We start from the raw sequence: 18,745 nt of genomic DNA on the forward strand, positions 1-18,745 counted from the left end.
CTGTTCACACTGCTATGCTTTATCTTGGCCAGGTCGCAGTTGTAAATGAGAACTTGTTCTCAACTAGCCTACCTGGTTAAATAAAGGTGAAATAAAATGTTTAAAAAATAAACATAACCTGAAAGGCCGCTCAGCAAGGAAGAAGTCACTGCTCCAAAACAGCCATATAAAAGCCAGACTACGGTTTGCAACTGCACATGGGGACAAAGATCGTACTTTTTGGAGAAATGTCTTCTGGTCTGACAAAACAAAAATATAACTGTTTGGCAATAATGATCATCGTTATATTTGGTGGAAAAAGGGGGAGGCTTGCAAGCCGAAGAACACGATCCCAACCGTGAAGCACAGGGTGGCAGCATCATGTTGTGGGGGTGCTTTGCTCCATTAGGAACTGGTGCACTTCACAACATAGGTGGCATCATGAGGGGTACAATTATGTGGATATATTGAAACAACATCTCAAGACATCAGTCAGGAAGTTTGGTCACAAATGGACAATGACCCCAAGCATACTTCCAAAGTTGTGGCAAAATGGCTTAAGGACAAGAAAGTCAAGGTATTGGAGTGGCCATCACAAAGCCCTAACCTCAATCCTATAGAAAATGTGTGGGCAGAACTTAAAAAGCGTGTGTGAGCAAGGAGGCCTACAAATCTGACTCGGTTACACCAGCTCTGTCAGGAGGAATGGGCCATAATTTACCCAATTTATTGTGGGAAGCTTGTGCAAGGCTACCTGAAACATTTGACCCATGTTAAACAACTTAAAGGCAATGCTACCAAATACTAATTGAGTGTATGTAAACTTCTGACCCCTCTGGGAATGTGATGAAATAATTCAAAGCTGTAATAAATAATTCTTAAATGTTTTTCTGAGGTCTTGGCTGATTTCTTTTGATTTTCCCATGATGTCAAGCAAAGAGGCACTGAGTTTGAAGGTAGGCCTTGAAATACATCCACAGGTACACCTCCAATTGACTCAAATGATGTCAATTAGCCTATCAGAAGCTTCTAAAGACATGACATCATTTTCTGGAATCTTCCAAGCTGTTTAAAGGCAATCAACATAGTGTGTCAACTTCTGACCCACTGAAATTGTGATGCAGTGAATTAATTATAAGTGAAATAATCTGTTTGTAAACAATTATTGGAAAAATTACTTGTGTGAAGCACAAAGTAGATGTCCTAACCGACTTGCCAAAACTATAGTTTGTTAACAAGAAATTTGTCGAGATGTTGAAAAACAAGTCTTAATGACTCCAACCTAAGTGTAAGTGTATACTTCCGACTTCAACTGTACATACAGTTACATACACATACCTACATAGATATACATACTTTAAAAAATAATATACCTTTATTATTCCCCCCAAACCCTACCAGTAAACTAATAAACAATAACACTTAGGCTTCTACCTTCAGTTTATACATCTTATACACATTTTACAGACACAATCTATTTTACAATAGTTATGTTTTGTTTGTTTTTAGTCCTTCCTCTATTTCTGATGTCCATCCAGTTTGATTTCTATTTGTAACTATGCAATTTCACAACATTTCTGAATCTATATACATTGTACAGACCCTGTATGTTTTACATTGGTTATCTTGTTATTAGTCCCACCCTTCAGCTCCATTCAACCCCTCCCATCTATCTCTTAGCATCATCCATTTTGGATTTCTATTTGCCATTTATTTTTCAACTGTGCTGTGATACTTCACAAAAGTACTGAACCTTTCTATTCTCATAGCTTCTACAGAATGACTTGTTCTGATTAATGTCATGACTTGTTCTGATTAATGTCATGACTTTTGGGTGTGTTACACAAGTGCAATGCTCCCATAATATATATTCTTTACTCAATAAGTTTATTATAGATGCAGACAGCCCTTACTCAGCTTAAGTGTTACTACACACATGAAGTCATAGGGGAGAGAGCGATGAGGGAGGAGGAGGGGGTGTGTCTTGAATTAGAAGAATGACTCTCCACCACTCTTGCACAACCCGGCACTGGGTGTTTTAGAAAGTGTGTCAGGGAGCGACAGAACCGAGAGGGAGAAAGGAGGGTCGTGACATTCACCCAGATTTATGTGTTTAATGTAAAAAGGAGGAAGGGAGAAGTCATCTTTGGGAGATAAACGTTACTCAGTGTGGAAAGAAGACGGTCAAAAACAATCTCAGTCAGGTATGAATCTCATTTTCATAACAGAATAACTAGGACATTCATTTCACAATATTTAAGAATGTTGTGTGGCATGTCATGTCTTGTTTGAATTAGACCATGTCTGTTGTGTGTTGCTATACACGTTTAGGAGTACTGTAATTACCTGAATGTTAGACAGGGGTTCTGCTTTCTCTACTTGCTCTGAATGTGGTTTATCTGCTGTTTGACAGCAATAACTACAGTATATCTTGATGTGTATCTCAGACTCACCCCACTGTGAAGTATGTGGTTGTGGCTGGACGATACACCGAAATACACCACATTAGTACAGCTGTATAGGAAAGACATGTACAGTACCTTATAACAGTTCAAACTGACCAGCGGATATCAGTTGAGATATACTGGTAGTGCCCTGTATCCTGATGATGATGGCAAGAATCTCCAATTCCTGTTGCATGATTCAATGATGATCACGCAGTGAAGGAATGGAGAAGGGGAGATGGAAAGGATGACTAATCGTGTAAAAAGAAGATGCTGTGCAACAGCTACGTTCTTCAAGGCATATTATAAAGTTACATGAGATTTGTTACACATTTCAAAGGGAAATGCAATGGATCTAAACGTAAACTATAGGCAGATATACAGATTTACCTATACCTATCTATAGATGGATAGACGAAATCACAGGGAACGTTTATCTTTTGAAAAATAAATGAAAGGAACTGAAATTGGGAACAGTTTAAAACAGCTGTGTGAAATAGAGTTTTGATGAGTGAAATTTGGTTTTTGAAAAGAAAAGAGGAAGTTAGTTGGCAGTGAAGAGTGAGAGAGCGATGGAGAAAGAGGGGGGAGCGAAGGAAGGAAAGTGAGTTCGTGACTCATGGTTAGTGATTCCTGCTTTGCTCTTCAGTGCGTGTGTATGTGTGTGCGTGCTTAAGTGTTTGGGCGTGTGTGCGTGAATCATGAGTGTGTGTTTGTGATGCGCGAGTTGACTCATCATAACCCGCCGAACCGCGGGGCAGGCGGGGTTAGGGTCATTAAATTTTGGGCGGGCGGGTTGAATAAAGATAAAACAATACCTTATACGGGTTTATACTTTGTCTATCGACATGTCTGTAGACAATTAGAATGCGACAAGTGTAGCTGGTCAAAACGACATTTTAATTTATATTCGGGTGGAATGTCTGTAGACCTTCGCTGCAACTGTCTGTTTCATTGTCTACAACAGATGAAAAAAGTTCAACTTTGACCCTGTCGCTGCGCCCGTTGTCATGGTTACCCGACGAGCTTGCGACGAAAGTTCTCAAATTCTCTGGTATAATGCACTGTTTTATTTCGTCACACTCACAACCGTAAGCTATTTTCTGTCATTAGCTCACCATTAACTTGTAAATAATGATATTGTTGTGAGTTTATTTTCCTGTAATAATGAATAAAAAAGTATCTAAAGTTAAGACAGTGTCATCTATGATATGGTCATTATTTGAACTGGCTAGCCAGCTAACGTTACAAGGTGTATAGAAGGGGGGTTGCGGATGGGTTACGAGCAATTGCAGCTAGCTAACATAGCATCCCTCTGTTTAAGGCGGGGCGGCAGGGAGACTAGCGGTTAGAGCGTTGGACTAGTAACTGAAAGGTTGCAAGATTGAATCCCTGAGCTGACAAGGTAAAACATCTGTCGTTCAGCCCCTTGACAAGGCAGTTAACTCGCTGTTCCTATGCTGTCATTGAAAATAAGAATTTGTTCATAACTGACTTGCCTAGTTAAATAAAGGTAAAATAACATAATTGAGCTGGTGTTTGAGTAGGCTAAACTAGCTAGTTAGCTGCATTTGCTAGCTAGTAAGTGAAAATGAAGCTAAATGTATCTCTTGCTTTTTATTTTGTAATAAATATATTTGTTCAAAACTGTTCAACTATTGTCATTCTATCTCTTTGAGTCTACTCACCACATGTTATGTACTGCGGTGCTAGCTAACTGTAGCTTATGCTTTCAGGAGTAAATTCATTATCTGATCCTCTGGGTGATTGGGTGGACAACATATCAGCTGCAAGAGCTCTGATAGGTTGGAGGACGTCCTCCTGAAGTTGTCATAACTACTGTGTAAGTCTATGGAAGGAGGTGAGAACCATGAGCCTCCTAGGTTTTGTATTGAAGTCAATGTACCCAGAGGATGACAGAAGCTTGCTGTCCTCCAGCTACATCATGGTGCTACCCTTACAGAGTGCTGTTGAGGCTGCTGTAGACCTTCAATATTAGGAAGGGGTTACTAAGCTTTGGTATACCCAGTATATAGTTGCTGATGGGTTACTAGCAATTGCAGGCGGGTACGGTTGAACAAACAGCTGACCTGCGCACCACTAGTGTGTGCCCTCGCCCCCGACACAGGAAGCACCCCACCTGTCTTCCTCTTTTTAAAGATCACGAGAGGTCTCTGGGAGGATTAGTGACAGCATAGAAAGAGAGAGAAGCCAATAATATGAACTATTCATTTCATGAAAGGCAATTTGAATGCAGTTCAGAACCAACATCTCAGGCACTTATCCTATAGTGACTGCTTGAGCTCTCAGTTAATAAATAAGGGTATGAATAAAGCTTTGCCATATTGTATTGTTAAATGCCAACAGAGAAGGAGGAAAGACAGCAATTCTAACTGCACAAGCATAAAGGAGTTAAACTGCATTTAAATGGTCAAGGGGGTTATCAACCCCTCAGGCCTTTAGCAGTCAGTATCTAAGGAACATTATAAACTGGCTAGTTCGAGCCCTGAATGCTGATTGGCTGACAGCCGTGGTATATCAGACTGTATACCACAGGTATGACAAAACATTTATTTTTAGTGCTCTATTTACGTTGGTAACCAGTTTATAATAGCAATAAGGCACCTCAGGGGTTATGGTACATGGCCAATATACCACAGCCAAGGGCTGTATCCAGGCACTGCATTGCGTTGTGTGTAAGAACAGCCCTAAGCCATGGTATATTGGCCACATACCACACCCCCTCGTGCCTTATTGCTTAAACAGACAACAGCAATGCAGCAAATCCATAAAGAAATATTTTCTCTCCTTTATTTGGCATGTTAACCACTCCAGATCCAACCTAGAGAGAGGAAGAAAGAGACATGATGTCCCATCACCATATTGTGCTCAACTAAACCAGGCCAAGGCTATTGAAACAAAAATAAATACTGACTGGCTTGCTCAGTCATAACCAATACATTCAAACTTCTGATTTAAGTTGAGCTTAGTTTCTATAATTCAATATATTCTACAAAACATGTAAACTACAATTGAAGGATTGTGTGAGCTGTCAGTACTGTTGATTCTCCCCCAACACATACATAAGTTACATATTGTCACGCAAAGTTACTCTATTAGTGAGCGTGTTATACAAACATTCGCTCTGTGGCAGTGTTGTGTGCCTTGTGGCGGTGGTATAGTACTATTTATAAGGCATCTGAAATGTTGCTGCTGCTCTTTCTGCATGCTACAGGTGTGCAGCAGCATGAGCAGAGTGGTGCGTTACATACCAGCTGGCTTTCTCAGAGGCAACAGAGGCAGGCTGGGTTCAACTAGGAAATGTGTTACAGACAATACTGTTTTCAGTCTATCAATAAAATGTATTTATAAGGCATTTTCACATCATCCGATGTCACACAGTGCTGTACAGAAACACAGCCTAAAATCTCAAACAGCAAGCAATGCAGATGTAGAAGCACAGTGGCTAGGAAAAACTCCCTAGAAAGGCCAGAACCTAGGAAGAAACCTAGAGAGGAGCCAGGCTCTGGGGGGTGGCCAGTCCTCTTCTGGCTGTGCCGGGTGGAGATTATAACAGAACATGGCCAAGATGTTCAAACGTTCATAGAAGACCAGCAGGGTCAGATAATAATAATAACAGTGGTTGAAGAGGGTGCAACAGGTCAGCACCTCAGGGGTAAATGTCAGTTGGCTTTTCATAGCTGATCATTCAGAGTTAGAGACAGCAGGTGTGGATCACAGACTGTATCTGATACTATGGATAGGAGTGTAGTAGTGAATACAGGGAGAGTGTCACAGAGCGAGGGAAGTAATGAGTGTCATAGAACGTTGTTGACAAAGTCATTGGAGGGACCTGCAAGTGTAGCATACAGTACATGACAGATTGGTTTTCAAGTGTTAGAAATCAATTGAACTTGGGCCTCGATGTAGGGTCATTAACTTCACACACTTAGACTATACTCCAATAAGCATGGGTACAGTGAGTAAGGATTCACTTAGACCAGGGGTCTCCAACCTTTTCTAGCACGAGAGCTACTTTAAAAAATAGTAACATGTCGCAAGCTACTATTTTTCTTCCAGTTATCAAATAGCACATTATTCTCTTCTCCTCTACCCTGCAACTCTTTCCCGGGTCCTTAGTGTACAAGAGAAAGTAGTGCACTATGTGTTCTGTGAATCTCACTGGTAAAATAATGGTTCATAAACTAAGAGGGGCCCTATAACATCTGTGATTTCCCCCCAAATTCTGTTTGATAATTTGAGAAAATATGTTCTCACTTATTTTTCACTCTTAAAATTAAAATTGTTAATAGAAAAACAAGGAAATTGCATGTTCTGAGTCGATGTCAATGCTTAAATCACATCAAAATACATATTTTTTTCAGGTCTGGAAAAATTGTGATTTTCTTTGTGTATTCCACTTTTTGTGTATCTGGCCCTTTAATTGTGCATCTAGTGAGTGAGGAATCTACCATCTAATGTGAAGGTTTAGCGATGGTTCTGTACTGCTGCTGCTCATTTCATGGCAAAGTGTGCAAATAATAGATACAAATTATATACTTACTCATAATATACTTCTGCCAGGTAAGACTGCTTTACAGTTAACATTTAATTGAGAAGGTTTTGCGGAAAGTACTTCTGTCAAACCACAAGTTGATTATCACATCAACTGGCTACACACGGAGTGATAAACAGACGCGCGCATCACAAAGACAGACGGGTATAATATTGCTGGAAATTAATTTGCAGATATTGTGGGATAATGTCAATGTTGTTGTGTTGATTAGATAGTAGCTGGGAGTTTACGGTGTCTCATAGTTGTGAGATTTGTGTATGACAGTTTACGATGGAACAAGTGAAAATGGTACTTTCAGAATCGTTTGGCGAGCTACTCATAGGTGGGCTGCGAGCTCGCTATCAACATGTTGGGAGACTATAACGTTACACTGTAAAACAAAACAAAAATATTGTTTGATTCAATTTACAAAAGTGTATTACCAAGATTCCTTAACATTTTTATGTCAAATCCAATCTCGATTTCGTGTGGTTAATTTAATCTCAAATTACTTCAACCTAGCAAAGTAAATGGAACCCAAATTAAATCAAATTGTATTTGTCACATACACGTGTTTAGCAGATGTTATTGCGGGTGTAGCGAAATGCTTGTGCTTTTAGTTCTGATTTCGCAAATACCTAATACACACATCTAAGTAAAGGAATGGAATTAAGAATATATAAATATATGGATGAGCAATTTCAGAGCAGCATAGACTGAGATACAGTAGATAGTATAGAATACAGTATATACATAGGAGATGAGTAATGCAAAATGTGTAAATATTATTAAAGTGACATTATTAAAGTCACGAGTGTTCCGTTTATTAAATTGGCCAATTATTTCAAGTCTCTCTATGTAGGCAACATAGACAGACTGTGCTAGTGATGGCTGTTTTAACAGTCTGATGGTCTTGAGATAGAAGCTGTTTTTCAGTCTCTCGGTACCAGCTTTGATGCAACCTCACCTTCTGGATGATAGTGGGGTGAACAGACAGTGGCTTGGGTGGTTGTCCTGATGATCTTTTTGGCCTTTCCTGTGACATCGGGTGCCATTGGTGTCCTGGGAGGCAGGTAGTTTGCCCCCGATGATGTGTTGTGCAGACCTCACCACCCTCTGGAGAGACCTGCGGTTGTGGGCGGTGCAGTTGCCGTACCAGGCGGTGATACAGCCCGACAGGATGCTCTCAATTGTGCATCAGTAAAAGTTTGTGAGGGTTTTTGGTGACGAGCGAATTTTCTTCTGCCTCTTGAGGTTGAAGAGGTGCTGTTGTACCTTCTTCACCGCTCTGTCTGTGTGGTTGGGTGGACCATTTCAGTTTGTTTGTGATGTGTACACCGAGGAACTTTCCACCTCCTCCACTGGTGTCCCGTCGATGTGGATCAGGGGGGTGCTCCCTCTGCTGTTTCCTGAAGTCCACGATCATGTCCTTTGTTTTGTTGACATTGGGTGAGAGGTTATTTTCCTGGCACCACACTCCCAGAGCCCTCACCTCCCCCTGGAGGCTGACTCATCGTTGTTGGTAATCAAACTTTATGATTGAGTTGGAGGCGTGCATGGCCAAGCAATCATGGGTGAACAGGGAGTACAGGAGGGGACTGAGCACGCACCCTTTTGGGGCCCCAGTTTTGAGGATCAGCGAAGTGGAGGTGTTGATTCCTACATTCACCACCTGGGGGCGGCCGTCAGGAAGTCCAGGACCCAGTTGTACAGGGCAGGATTTAGACCCAGGTCCTCAAGCTTAATGATGAGCTTGGAGGGTACTATGGTGTTGAATATTGCTATAGTCAATGAACAGCATTCTAACATAGGTATTTGTCTTATCCAGATGGGATAGGGCAGTGTACAGTGTGGGTGCGATTGCATCATCTGTGGACATATTGGGGCGGAAAGCAAATTGGAGTAGGTCTAGGGTGTCAGGTAGGGTGGAGGTGATATGATCCTTGACTAGTCTCTCAAAAGTACTTCATGATGACATAAGTGATTGCTACGGGGCGATAGTCATTTAGGGCTGCAGTTAACCCACTGTTCCTAGGCCGTTATTGAAAATAAGAATTTGTTCTTAACTGACTTGCCTAGTTAAATAAAGGTAAAATAAAATAAAAAATATAGTTCAGTTACCTTTGTCCCTATTCCCAAGAATGCAATGGTGGCCATCTTGAAGCATGTGGGGACAGCAGACTGGGATAGGGAGAAATTGAATATGTCCATAAATACATCAGCCAGCTGGTCTGTGCGTGCTCCAAGGACGCAGCTAGGGATGCCGTCTGAGCCAGCAGCCTAGCGAGTGTCGGTGGCACTGTGTTATCATCAAAGTGGGCAAAGAACATGTTTAGCTTGTCTGGGAGCAAGGCGTCATGGCTGGTTTTCCGTTTGTAATTGTCTGTAGACCCTGCCACATACACTCAGCAAAAAAAGAAACATCCTCTCACCGTCAACTTTTATATAATATTTTATAAATATTTGTATGAAGATAACAAGATTGACAAATGAGACATAAACTGAACAAATTCCACAGACATGTGACTAACAGAAATGGAATACTGTGTCCCTGAACAAAGTGGGGTCAAAATCAAAAGTAACATTCAGTATCTGGTGTGGCCACCAACTGCATTAAGCACTGCAGTGCATCTCCTCCTCATGGACTGCACCAGATTTGCCAGTTCTTGCTGTGAGATGTTACCCCACTCTTCCACCAAGGCACCTTCAAGTTCCCGGATATTTCTGGGGGGGAGGGCCCTAGCCCTCACCCTCCGATCCAACAAGTCCCAGGTGTGCTCAATGGGATTGAAACCCGGTCTCTTCGCTGGCCATGGCAGAACACTGACATTCCTGTCTTGCAGGAAATCATGCACAGAACGAGCAGTACGGCTAGTGGCATTGTCATGCTGGAGGGTCATGTCAGGATGAGCCTGCAGGAAGGGTACCGCATGAGGGAGGAGGATGTCTTCCCTGTAACGCACAGCGTTGAGATTGCCTGCAATGACAACGAGCTCCGTCCAATGATGCTGTGACACTCTTCCCCAGACCATGACGGACCCTCCACCTCCAAATCAATCCCGCTCCAGAGTACAGGCCTCGGTGTAATGCTCATTCCTTCGACGATAAATGCAAATCCGACCATCACCCCTGGTGAGACGAAACTGCGACTCGTCAGTGAAAAGCACTTTTTGCCAGTCCTGTCTGGTCCAGTGACGGTGGGTTTGTGCCCATAGTCGACATTGTTGCCGGTGATGTCTGGTGAGGACCTGCCGTACAACAGGCCTACAAGCCCACAGTCCAGCCTCTCTCAGCCTATTGCGAACAGTCTGAGCACTGAGCAGGAATTATGTGTTCCTGGTGTAACTCGGGCAGTTGTTGTTGCCATCCTGTACCTGTCCCGCAGGTGTGATGTTCGGATGTACCGATCCTGTGCAGGTGTTGTTACACAGTCTGCCACTGCAGAGACGATCAGCTGTCCAACCTGTCTCCCTGTAGTGCTGTCTTAGGCGTCTCACAGTACGGACATTGCAATTTATTTCCCTGGCCACATCTGCAGTCCTCATGCCTCCTTGCAACATGCCTAAGGCACATTCACGCAGATGAGCAGGGACCCTGGGCATCTTTTTTTGTTTATGGTTCATTGAACAAACATGGGAAACAGTGTTTAAACCCTTTACAATGAAGATCTGTGAAGTTATTTGGATTTTTACGAATTATCTTCCAAAGACAGGGTCCTGAAAAAGGAACGTTTCTTTTTTTGCTGAGTTTACGTCTTGTGGCTGAGCTGTTTTGCGACTCCACTTTGTCTCTATACTGATGTTTCATCTGTTTGATTGTCTTACAGAGAGAATGTTTATATTCTGCCATATTCCCACCATTTCTTTCAGTTTAATGTGAATGCTGCCATCTATCTGCGGTTTCTGGTTAGGTTAGGTTTTAATAGTCACAGTGGGTACAGCATCTCCTATGCCTATAAGAAGGGAGGAGCAAAATGGAGTCATGGTCAGATTTGCTGAAAGGAGGGCGGGAGAGGGCCTTACATGCATCTAGGAAATTTCAGTTACAATGTTAAAATGTTTTTCCAGCGCGAGTGCTACAGTCAATATGCTGATAGAATTTAGCTAGCATTTTCCTCAAATTTGCTTTGTTAAAATTGAAATCAATGTGCTTAAACTGATTGTTTTAGTTATGCTAACAAGCTACTCAATTTGTTTTGACAGGTTTTTGAGTCGAGAGGACACATATTTGCTAGTCAGAAAAACAAAACTATTTGTTGTTTGAATTGAACAACGTTATACAGTTCAAACAACTACTTTGAAAATTACACATTTCAGAACTGACAAAGTTTTTGAAATTATATAATAGAGATTTAAGTAGGGAACATTATGCTCCCATCAGTCTCTTGCTCTTGTGTGAGCTTTTTCACCAGTTTCAAAACCGGCAGCGCAATCTGTAATTTCAACCCATTTAACGGACCACTTTAGCTACAATGACATTCTCAGTCATGGTTACATAAGCTTTTTACTTGTTACTTTTTACATGTAGTTGTTTATCGTCCTTCTTTAAATGCACTAGCTAAAGTCGCTCTGGATAAAAGTGTCTGACCAAAATGTAAATGTAAAAATTAACTGTTGCAAATACTGAGTATTATTCTAATGAGCTCCACCCCCCCCCCCCAAAAAAATGAGTTGAAGTCATCTTGATATTTTCAGTTAACACTACTGTTATGTTGCTTCAGTTGATTTGACTTGAGTAAACAAGTCGTTCTTAGCTGATTTAATTTCATAAGTTAAGACAAGATAATTACAACGTATCAAATTAACTTTATATTTTTGTCAACGCAACTGTTATGTTGGTTCAATTGATTTGACTTCATGGTTGTGAATTTCTAAGTTGAGTAAGCGCATTGTTTTTGCTAACTTAATTTGAATTAATATCTTTTGAATTTTTCAGTGAGTTGAAATCACACATAAAGGGAAGGACACTCAACAAGCACAGTATTTACACAAATGACTGATGATTGGCTGAGAGAAGTTGATGATAAAATGATTGTGGGAGCTGTCTTGTTAGACTTCAGTGCTGCTTTTGACATTATCGATCATTGTCTGCTGCTGGAAAAAATGTATGTGTTATGGCTTTACACTAGAGGTCGACCGATTAATCGGAATGGCCGATTAATTAGGGCTGATTTCAAGTTTTCATAACAATCGGAAATCTGTATTTTTGGGTGCCGATTTACCCATTTTTTAAATATGTTTTTACACATTTATTTAATATTTATTTTACTAGGCAAGTCAGTTAAGAACGCATTCTTATTTGCAATGACGGCCTAGGAACGGTGGGTTAACTGCCTCGTTCAGGGGCAGAAAGACAGATTTTCACCTTGTCAGCTCGGGGGATCCAATCTTGCAACCTTACAGTTAACTAGTCCAACACAATAACGACCTGCATCTCTCTCGTGGCACTCCACAAGGAGACTGCCTGTTACGCAAATGCAGTAAGCCACGGTAAGTTGCTACCTAACATTAAACTTATCTTATAAAAACAATCAATCATAACCACTAGTTAAATACACATGGTTGATGATATTACTAGATATTATCTAGCATGTCCTGTGTTGCATATAATCTGACTGAGCATACAAGTATTTTAAGTATCTGACTGAGCGGTGGTAGGCAGGCGCGTAAACATTCATTCAAACAGCACTTTTGTGCGTTTTGCCAGCAGCTCTTCGTTGTGCGTCAAGCATTGCGCTGTTTATGACTTCAAACCTATCAACTCCCGAGATGAGGCTGGTGTGACCGAAGTGAAATGGCTAGCTAGTTAGCGCGCGCTAATAGCGTTTCAAACTTCACTCGCTCTGGGCCTTGGGGTGGTTGTTTCCCTTGCTCTGCATGGGTAACGCTGCTTCGATGCGGTGGCTTTTGTCGTTGTGTTGCTGGTTCGAGCCCAGGGAGGAGCGAGGAGAGGGACGGAAGCTATACTGCTACACTGGCAATACTAAAGTGCCTATAAGAACATCCAATAGTCAAAGGTTAATGAAATACAAATGGTATAGAAGGAAATAGTTATATAATAACTACAACCTAAAACGTCTTACCTGGGAATATTGAAGACTCATGTTAAAAGGAACCAACAGCTTTCATATGTTCTCATGTTCTGAACTGACAGGCCCTGGTTTTGTTGCACCTAGACTACTGTTCAGTTGTGTGGTCAGGTGCCACAAAGAGGGACTTGGGAAAATTGCAGTTGTCTCAGAACAGGGCAGCACGGCTGGCCCTTAAAAGTACACGGAGAGCTAACATTATTGACATGCATGTCAATCTCTCCCGGCTCAAAGTGGAAGAGAGATTGACTTCATCATTACTTGTTTTTGTAAGAGGTGTTGACAAGCTGAATGTACCGTTTAAAATACTAGCGCACAGCTAGACATGCCACCAGAGGTCTCTTCACAGTCCCCAAGTCCAGAACAGACTATGGGAGGCGCACAGTACTACATTGACCCATGACTACATGGAACTCTATTCCACATCAGGTAACTAATGCAAGCAGTAAAAAGCAGGTAGAAATGCACCTTATGGATCAACGGGGACTGTGAAGAGACACACACAAAGGAACCGACACAAGCATACGCACACATTGGGATATTGTTGTATGGTGGGATTTAACATTTTGTGTTGTGGATATGTGGTGGTGTAGGGATGTTATATGATGTACTGTTTTATCTTTAGCTCATTCAGTACAAACATAGTTCACGGTTTTATGTTGTTTTATATGTAATGTGGGTCCTTTGGTGTGTTTGGACCCCAGGAAGAGTAGCTGCCTTGGCAGCAGCTAATGGGGATCCCTAATAAATACAAAACGTAACATTTATTTAGTACATTTAGTTGACTTGACTAGATAAAACGAGTCATTTTGACTGGATCTATATATATATATATATATTATTTTTTATTTTTTACAATGTACACCAATAAGCATGGGTACAGAGAATAAGGCTTTTGTCAGGAACTAGGTGATAAGCTGCAGTAACGTTTCAGGTCAAACTATTGTAGAAAACCTTTTGGAATTATTGATATCTCTTCTTTGCAACAGAGTTTCACCCTGTCAGAGCAACAATGACATCACATGTGAAGCTCAGAAAAGAGAGAGTTGGAGCTGTGGACTATGACACACAAATCAAAGGTAGGGGAAGTCCTTGATGTTTTTATCCTCTTACATTACTTTACTGCACAGCCAGCGATGATTTTAGCATGTAAATCTTGGTGGGGCAAACTCACCAATTTTTTTTAATGCATGCCAGCAATGCCACTACACAATAGAACACTAAACAATACATTAATTGTACTGAAACAAATGTGGTTTCTACTGACAATTGAGGGAACGATGAGCGGATAAGAGGCATTCCGTCATTTCGATGAAGACATTAATGAGCGAGCTAAGACAGACGTAGTCAATATAACTGTGTTCAGCAGTTTTGAAATGTACAGCAACAGAATGCAGAACACGCTGCTCTTGCAGTATTTTCCCTGTACACCAAGTCAGAACTGTAGGATAAATAAAGGGGGCTTATAAGCAGACAATGAAACCTCTTACAATTTTAGATGATGACATTTCTCAAAAACAGGTTATAGGCTACATGATTCCAAGATGGCGTAGCAGTCAGACGTCTTTGTCTTGTCTCGTCCCATGTATATGCTCTGGATAAGAGCGTCTGCTAAATGACTTAAATGTAAATGTATATATGTTTTATATATTTTTCTTCGCATTCTTTTTAATATTTTTCCTAAACCTCTGCCATGCTGCCAAACACACCCTCGTAAAACTGACCATCCTACTGATCCTTGACTTCGGCGATGTCATTTACAAAATAGCCTCCAACACTCTACTCAACAAATTGGATGCAGTCTATCACAGCAGCACATGTACATAGCTTGTCTGTAAATAGCCCATCCAATCTATACTGTATAGGTGCCAGGCGCACTGGTTTGAGTGTGTCAAGAACTGCAACGTTGCTGGGTTTTTCACGCTCAACAGTTTCTTGTGTTTATCAAGAATGGCCCACCACCCAAAGGACATCCAGCCAACTTGACACAACTGTGGGAAGCATTGGAATCAACATGGGCCAACATCCCTGTGGAACGCTTTCAACACCTTGTAGAGTCCATGCCATGTTTGCCTTCAGGCGTTTTTGAGGGCAAAATGGGTGCAACTCAATATTAGTAAGGTGTTCCTCATGTTTTTTACGCTTGGTGTAGATCCAAGAAGAAACGTTGGAGTGGCAAGCGAAGAGTCAAGATCTGAACCACATCCAAAACCTATGGCAAGATCTGAAAACAAGAAGGCCCGCCCACTGTTAAAGCTCCCAATCCACCGCTTTATTGACAACGTTTCCATCCCAAACGGATCTTCGTCAGGTCGAACTGAAAAAGATCTGAAAACAGTAGTTGGTGGAGGGCACCTCTCAAACATTGAATAATTAGAGTGGTTTGCTGCTGAAGAGCGGCAGGGTAGCCTAGTGGTTAGAGCGTTGGACTAGTCACCGAAAGGTTGCAAGTTCAAACCCCCGAGCTGACAAGGTACAAATCTGTCGTTCTGCCCCTGAACAGGCAGTTAACCCACTGTTCCTAGGTCGTCATTGAAAATAAGAATTTGTTCTTAACTGACTTGCCTGGTTAAATAAAGGTAAAATAAAAAAATTAAAAAAAGAGGGGCCAAATTGCCAGTAGAAAGGTGCAGTAAGCACATTGATGGCTACAAGAAGAGTTTATCTGCAGATATCTTGGCCAAAGGCCATGCAACCAAGTATTAGCTCTGGGGTTGCAATAATTTTGTCCATTTTGTCTTTATTTTCTAAATTACTTATAAAATTAGTTCTGCGACGTTGAAAATCCAATAACAAGGTTATTTTAACCTATTTGAGAAGAAATAGTGAATAATTCACGAAAAGTGCCAATATATTTGGCTGCAACTGTATACATCTATCTCCTTACCAATTTTTCTTTCCCTTTCTCTCCATCTCTTTCCCTTTCTCTCTCTCTCTCTCTCTCATCTTTCCCTTTCTCTCCATCTCTTTCCCTTTCTCTCTCTCTCTCTCTCTCTCTCATCTTTCCCTTTCTCTCTCTCTCTCTCTCTCTCTCTCATCTTTCCTTTCTCTCTCTCTCTCTCTCTCTCTCTCATCTTTCCCTTTCTCTCCTTCTCTCTCTCATCTTTCCCTTTCTCTCCTTCTCTCTCTCATCTTTCCCTTTCTCTCCTTCTCTCTCTCATCTTTCCCTTTCTCTCCTTCTCTCTCTCATCTTTCCCTTTCTCTCCTTCTCTCTCTCATCTTTCCCTTTCTCTCCTTCTCTCCCTCTCTTTCCCTTTCTCTCTCTCTCTCTACATCTTTCCCTTTCTCTCCCCCTCTTTCCCTTTCTCTCTCTCTCTCTCTCTCATCTTTCCCTTTCTCTCCTTCTCTCCCTCTCCCTCTCTTTCCCTTTCTCTCTCTCCCTCTCTTTCCCTTTCTCTCTCTCTCCATCTTTCCCTTTCTCTCTCCCTCTCTTTCCCTTTCTCTCTCTCTCTCTCTCCATCTTTCCCTTTCTCTCCCTCTCTTTCCCTTTCTCTCTCTCCCATCTCTCCCCCTTTCTCTCCCATCTCTCCCCCTTTCTCTCCCATCTCCCCCTTTCTCTCTCTCCCATCTCTCCCCTTTCTCTCTCTCCCATCTCTCGCTCTTTCTCTCTCTCCCATCTCTCCCCCTTTCTCTCTCTCCCATCTCTCCCCCTTTCTCTCTCTCCCATCTCTCCCCCTTTCTCTCTCTCCCATCTCTCCCCCTTTCTCTCTCCCATCTCTCCCTCTTTCTCTCTCTCCCATCTCTCTCTTTCTCTCTCTCCCATCTCTCCCTCTTTCTCTCTCTCCCATCTCTCCCTCTTTCTCTCTCTCCCATCTCTCCCTCTTTCTCTCTCTCCCATCTCTCGCTCTTTCTCTCTCTCCAATCTCTCCCTCTTTCTCTCTCTCCCATCTCTTTCTCTCTCTCCCATCTCTTTCTCTCTCTCCCATCTCTTTCTCTCTCTCCCATCTCTTTCTCTCTCTCCCATCTCTTTCTCTCTCTCCCATCTCTTTCTCTCTCTCCCATCTCTTTCTCTCTCTCCCATCTCTTTCTCTCTCCCATCTCTTTCTCTCTCCCATCTCTTTCTCTCTCTCCCATCTCTTTCTCTCTCTCCCATCTCTTTCTCTATCTCCCATCTCTTTCTCTCTCTCCCATCTCTTTCTCTCTCTCCCATCTCTTTCTCTCTCTCCCATCTCTCATTCTCTTTCCCTCTCTCCCATCTCTCCCTCTCTTTCCCTTTCTCTCTCTCTCTCTCTCTCTCCATCTTTCCCTTTCTCTCCCTCTCTTTCCCTTTCTCTCTCTCCCATCTCTCCCCCTTTCTCTCCCATCTCTCCCCCTTTCTCTCCCATCTCTCCCCCTTTCTCTCTCTCCCATCTCTCCCCCTTTCTCTCTCTCCCATTTTCTCTCTCTCCCCCTTTCTCTCTCTCCCCTTTCTCTCTCTCCCATCACTCCCCCTTTCTCTCTCTCCCATCTCTCCCCCTTTCTCTCTCTCCCATCTCTCCCTCTTTCTCTCTCTCCCATCTCTCCCTCTTTCTCTCTCTCCCATCTCTCCCTCTTTCTCTCTCTCCCATATCTCCCTCTTTCTCTCTCTCCCATCTCTCCCTCTTTCTCTCTCTCCCATCTCTCCCTCTCTTTCCCTCTCTCCCATCTCTCCCTCTCTTTCCCTCTCTTTCCCTTTCTCTCTCTATCTCTCTCTCCATCTTTCCCTTTCTCTCCCTCTCTTTCCCTTTCTCTCTCTCCCATCTCTCCCCCTTTCTCTCCCATCTCTCCCCCTTTCTCTCCCATCTCTCCCTCTTTCTCTCTCTCCCATCTCTCCCTCTTTCTCTCTCTCCCATCTCTCCCTCTTTCTCTCTCTCCCATCTCTCCCTCTTTCTCTCTCTCCCATCTCTCGCTCTTTCTCTCTCTCCCATCTCTCTCTCCCATCTCTCCCTCTTTCTCTCTCTCCCATCTCTTTCTCTCTCTCCCATCTCTTTCTCTCTCTCCCATCTCTTTCTCTCTCTCCCATCTCTTTCTCTCTCTCCCATCTCTTTTTCTCTCTCCCATCTTTCCCTCTTTCTCTCTCTCCCATCTCTCCCTCTCTTTCCCTCTCTCCCATCTCTCCCTCTCTTTCCCTTTCTCTCTCTCTCATCTTTCCCTTTCTCTCCCTCTCCATCTCTTTCCCCTTCTCTCCCTCTCCATCTCTTTCCCCTTCTCTCCCTCTCCATCTCTTTCCCCTTCTCTCTCTCCCATCTCTCCCTCTCTTTCCCTTTCTCTCTTCCTCCCCCCTCTTTCCTTTCTCTCTCTTGGTCTGTATCTCTCTCTCCGCTCCCACCCCCAGAGGTGCGTTGTCAGTTGGTGGACCAGTTGAAGGTTTTGGATCTGCAGTTGGAGCAGAAATCTCAGCAGCTTCAGGATCTGACAGACTACCTGCGTAGACGCAGTGAGATAGAAGGAGAGTACGCACGCTCGCTGGACAAATTGGCCGAGAGGTTTACCTCCAAAATCAAAAGGTAAGTTGCTCACAGATATGTTTGTGCTATTTCTGTTAGTGTTATTCCAACTCATTGAGTTGGCAGCACAGCACAAACAGATATGGGACCAGGCTAGAGTTGATATGGCTTTGTGTCTCTGAAACTACTCTCATGCATGCTAGCAATTACCTAGTGCTGGTTTCCCAGACACAGATTAAGCCTATTCCTGAACTAAAAAAAGTGTTTTTACATT

The 18,745-nt window shown here is 42.5% G+C and overlaps 1 protein-coding gene across 6 annotated transcripts in view; it reads left to right on the forward strand.

Annotated features, from left to right (window-relative positions):
- The first annotated feature begins 1,986 nt into the window (after window positions 1-1,986).
- Window positions 1,987-18,745, forward strand: part of LOC135503993 (rho GTPase-activating protein 4-like) — a 40,797-nt gene continuing 24,038 nt past the window's right edge. For 2 of the 6 annotated variants that reach the window (XM_064922219.1, XM_064922224.1), the window contains exons 1-4: window positions 1,987-2,183; window positions 4,160-4,284; window positions 14,056-14,145; window positions 18,360-18,531. In XM_064922219.1, coding sequence (XP_064778291.1) covers window positions 4,275-4,284; window positions 14,056-14,145; window positions 18,360-18,531 — 272 coding nt within the window. In that variant the 5' untranslated portion in view covers window positions 1,987-2,183; window positions 4,160-4,274. Of the gene's footprint in view, window positions 2,184-3,659; window positions 3,829-4,159; window positions 4,285-7,092; window positions 7,144-14,055; window positions 14,146-18,359; window positions 18,532-18,745 lie in introns of those variants that run through there. The other 4 variants (XM_064922222.1, XM_064922220.1, XM_064922221.1 and 1 more) reach the window with 4 other exon arrangements.

Source organism: Oncorhynchus masou, chromosome 18 (assembly GCF_036934945.1).
Source record: "Oncorhynchus masou masou isolate Uvic2021 chromosome 18, UVic_Omas_1.1, whole genome shotgun sequence".
Lineage (NCBI taxonomy): Eukaryota > Metazoa > Chordata > Actinopteri > Salmoniformes > Salmonidae > Oncorhynchus > Oncorhynchus masou.